Source organism: Gossypium hirsutum, chromosome A09 (genome assembly GCF_007990345.1).
Source record: "Gossypium hirsutum isolate 1008001.06 chromosome A09, Gossypium_hirsutum_v2.1, whole genome shotgun sequence".
In the NCBI taxonomy this organism is placed as follows: Eukaryota; Viridiplantae; Streptophyta; class Magnoliopsida; order Malvales; family Malvaceae; genus Gossypium; species Gossypium hirsutum.
The window spans coordinates 35615523-35620022 of NC_053432.1; the positions used below are offsets into that span (position 1 = coordinate 35615523).

Here is a 4500-nt window from a genome sequence, read left to right on the forward strand (position 1 = left end):
GACCCTAAATTATTTATTAAACAAAACACAAAAATTATTAAATATCTGACAAAATAACGAGACATTATCCCGTTCGGTTTATTCCCCAATAGTGTTTCAAACGCTGAGCATTAACTTGAAAATTACCTCTCTTACCTTGGAGTTCAACAACTCCGTATGGATAGACTCTGTGAATTGTAAATGGACCGGACCAACATGATTTAGCTTACCTGGAAAGAACTTCAATCTCGAGTTGAACAACAATACTTGCTGACCTGCTCAATTCTCGAACCCGGATGTGTTTGTCATGCCATTCTTTGAGTCTCCCTTTGAGTAATTTGGCATTTTCATATGAGAACATTCGGAATTCTTCTAACTCTTTGAGTTGGAAGGTCTTTTTTTCTTTTGCGAGCTTAGGATCTAAGTTGAAATCGTCGAAGAGCCCAGTAAGCTTTGTGCCCTAACTCCAAAGGTAGATGACATGCTTTACCGAAACTAGCCTATAGGATGACATCCCTAAAGGTGTCTTGTACGCTTCTTCTAGGCCCATAAGGCGTCATGTAGTCTTTTGGACCGGTCTTGTCAGTTCGGGCAAACTACCTTCTCCAATATGCCCTTGATTTCTTTAATTTGCCAGTTCAGCTTGTCCATTCGTCTGCCGGATGGTAAGCCGTTGCAACCTTGTGTTTCACCCCTGTGCTGTCTAGTAACCATTTTAACCACTTGTTCATAAAAGTGGGACCCTCATCACTAATGATGGCTCTCGGGGTTCCAAACCTCGTGAACAGTGTTTCTGCAAAAACTTCATCACAACCCTCGGCATCGTTTGTCGGATATGCCTCTGCCTCAACCCACTTGGACACATAATCTACTGCGACCAGTATATACTTGTGACCAAAAGACGAAGGAAAGGGCCCAAGAAAATCAATACCCCAAGCATCGAATAATTTGACCTCAATGATGTTGTTCGAGGCATCTCATTTCTGTTGGTGACATTTCCGACTCTTTGACATCAGTCACAACTCTTTACATATGCATATGCATCCTTGAATAGTGTTGGCCAAAGAATCCGGCTTGCAATACTTGGCTGCAGTACGAGCTCCTCCGAAATGTCCCCCACTGGGGCTGAGTGACGGTGGTATAGAATCTTTGGTATTTCTTCTTCTGCCACGCATCTCCTAATCATCTGATCTGCATATTTTTTAAACAGATATGGTTCCTCCCAGAAATAGTACTTTACATCGTGAAGAAACTTTCTCCTTTGTTGATATGTCTTATCATACGACATTTAACCACAAGCTAAAAAGTTAGCAATATCAGCAAACCAAGGGGTAATTATGGACATGACTTACCTTCAGTATATGTTCATCTGGAAATGTTCTTGAATCGGTACAAGTGAGAATTCCCTTCTGCGGCTTCAATCTGGACAAGTGATCTGCTACTTGGTTTTCTACTCCCTTTTGATCTTGAATTTCCAAATCGAACTCTTGAAGTAGTACCCATCAGATCAACCTCAGCTTAGCGTCTTTCTTGGCAAGTAAATATTTAATTGTTGAGTGGTTTGTATAGACAGTTACCTTGGTACCTACAAGATAAGATCGAAACTTGTCGAAAGAAAAACGATAGCAAGTAACTCTTTTTCTATACCTGTATAGTTTAACTGAGCTCCTGTCCAGAGTTCAGCTTGCATAAAGACATGGGATGAAAATTTTCTTCCCATCGCTGGCCCATGACAGCTTCTATTGCGAAGTCACTTGCGTCACGCATCAATTCAAATGGAAGTCCCTAGTCTGGTGTGACAATTATGGTGCCGTGACTAATCGATTTCTCAAGTCATTGAAAGCTTTTAAGCATTCTCATTAAATTTGAATATCGTTTTCCTTCTCCAAATTTGCATAAAGGTTTTAGCAACTTTGGAGAAGTCCTTGATAAATCTTCGATAGAACCCGGCGTGGCCTAAAAAGCTCCTAACACCCTTTACAGATGTGGAGGTGGAGTTTCTCAATAACATCTACTTTGCTCTGTCTACCTCGATCCATGTCTTGTTATCCGATGCCCCATAACGATACTTCCGACCATAAAAATGGTACTTTTCCAATTAAGGACTAGATTTGTCTCTTCGCATCGCCTAAGTACCTTTAGCCAGATTGGCTAAGCAATCATCGTACGTATCTCCAAACACTAAAAATCGTCCAGAAAAACCCAAAAATCTCAACCAGTCAGTGAAAATAGACACATACATCTTTGAAATGTAGCAGGTTCATTACTAAACTAAGGAACGTCAATGCAAAAATGTACGGCAGTAATGTGGTCTTGTGTTGATCCTGGCTACCGTAATCGTGTACCCTGAATCCATCGAGAAACAGTAGTAATCCGCCCCGCGAGTCTAACCAGCACTGGTCTAGAGGAAAGGATGATCCCCTAGTTCCTTGTTTACTCCGATAACGATGCGATTTCCATCCGTAACTGTTCTAGTCGGTATCAACTCGTATCCGTTCCTAGACCGTGATACCCCTCCTTTGGTACGTACTGGACCAGACTTACCCATGAACTATCTGAGAATGGGTAAATAACCCGCATCTAACCACTTGATAACTCTTTTTCACTACGTCCTTCATGATGGGGTTCAGCCTTCTTTGTCCATCGATCATCCCTTTTGTCACCCATCTTCCAGATGATCTGTGCATGCCATACAGATGGCTGAAATACCACGAATATCAGCTATGGTCCATCCGATAGCCTTCTTAAATTGTTTCAGAACTAAGATAAGTTCTCTTCTTACTCAGTAGTTAACTCTGCTGAAATAATCACAGGCAGAGTATAAGCGTCACCTAAATAACATATTTTAAATGAGAAGGTAATACCTTGAGTTCTAGTTTAGGTGGCTCCTCGATTGACGCTTTCGGCTGTGTGTAATCTCTTTCCTCTAAATCCCAAAGATTCTAAACGGATTGTGATTAAATACCTTTTGATTAGCTTCTAGCAAAGCTAAGTTTCCATCCTCCTCTTCATCACTTGGAGGGTCTGATGTCAAAATTCTTTCCAATGGATCCTCAACAGAGTTGAGTTCCTTCTCCACTATTAAATCCTCTAGTTGGATACTGCAGAAAATCATCTATTGTGTAGGAAATCGCATTGTTGAAAATGTTAAATGTTACCTGATCATCCTAAAGTGATAGTAAGTTCGTCTTTCTAGACATCAATAAGTGTCCTTCCGGTGCTAAAGAACAGTCTTCCCAGGATAATGGTACTTCTTGTCTGCTTCGAATCTAAAATTACAAAATCAATAGAAAGATAAACTTATCTACACGACCAATACGTCCATTTTTCATCGGATGTGCTAAGGATCGGTCGCTACCTGAAGTGTAACTAGTAGTCGATTCACCTACCCCAATTTCTTAATATCGACATAGTGCCTTACACAATAAGCTCCTCCAATGTTGCATGGAATGGTAAAAACCCAGGATCCTTTAGCTAGGGGGAATTGTCTTGAAGAATGCATGCATTCCTGTCAAAGTACGTCTCAAATTTCCAAGTCTTCTCTTCTTGGAAAGGATATCTTTCATGAATTTTACGTAATTTGGCATTTGTTCAAGTGCTTCAACCAACGGGATGTTGATATGAAGTTGCTAGAGTACGTCAAGGAACTTCTTGAATTGGACCTCCTGTTTTTGCTTCTAGAGTCTTTGAGGGTAAGGTGGTGGAGGTTTATATACTGGAGTTGGTACTGGTTGATTTTTCTTTGGTGGTAATTCTACTGTTAACGGAATGGTTGGCTGATCAGAATTGGCTGGTTCTGAGGTTACCTTTTCAGGTATTGCAGGTTCTGGTTCTAGTGGAACAGGAACTTCAACACTCGGTTGAACTTCTTCCGAATCTTGAGCTTCAGCATACTCCTTTTCAGCTTCAATGATGTTGGGCTCTACCATTTTTCCGCTCCTCAATGTTAGTGCTTACAATGCTCCTTCCCTGGATTTCTCAGATTTTTCGTATCACTAGGTAAAGCACCTTGTGGACGGTTCCTAAGTTCAGTAGCAAGCTGGCCCACTTGATTCTCCAAATTCCTTAGAGTGGCTTCATTCTTCGCCATGTATGCCTTCAATAAATTCTCTAAGCTATTGGACAATTCAGCCTGAACTAGTTTCTAAACTTGCTGTGAAAAACTAGGCAGCTGGGTTGGTCTAGGTTGGGCATAGTTGTTACTGCCTCCACCCCATTGGTTACTCTAGGAAAGATTGGGGTGATTTCGCCATGATGGGTTGTAAAAGTGGGATTGCAGCCCTTGCCTTCCTCGGTTCTGGTTCTAATTACCTATGTAGTACATGGATTCTGGGTTGACAGACATTCTTCAAACACATGTCCTTCCCCACAATAGACACAGGCTATATTCTCATATTGGTTAGGTGGTTGAGCTGCAAAACTGTTAGACCCATTAATGGTAAGATTCTTTAACATTGAAGATATCGAAGATACCTGGGATGCAAGTGAGAGCATCCACTTCATGGATTCCAACAACTCGTC

General features: G+C 41.2%; 1 protein-coding gene across 1 annotated transcript; it reads right to left on the reverse strand.

Moving 5' to 3' along the window:
* Positions 1-617: 617 nt before the first annotated feature.
* LOC121205988 (uncharacterized) lies at positions 618-1699 on the reverse strand. Its single transcript, XM_041076140.1, has 3 exons — positions 1627-1699; positions 1010-1170; positions 618-866 (listed from the first exon to the last, which is right to left on the reverse strand). Exons 1-3 carry the CDS (start codon positions 1697-1699, stop codon positions 618-620), a joined length of 483 nt encoding a protein of 160 aa, XP_040932074.1.
* Between the last annotated feature and the right edge of the window lie 2801 nt (positions 1700-4500).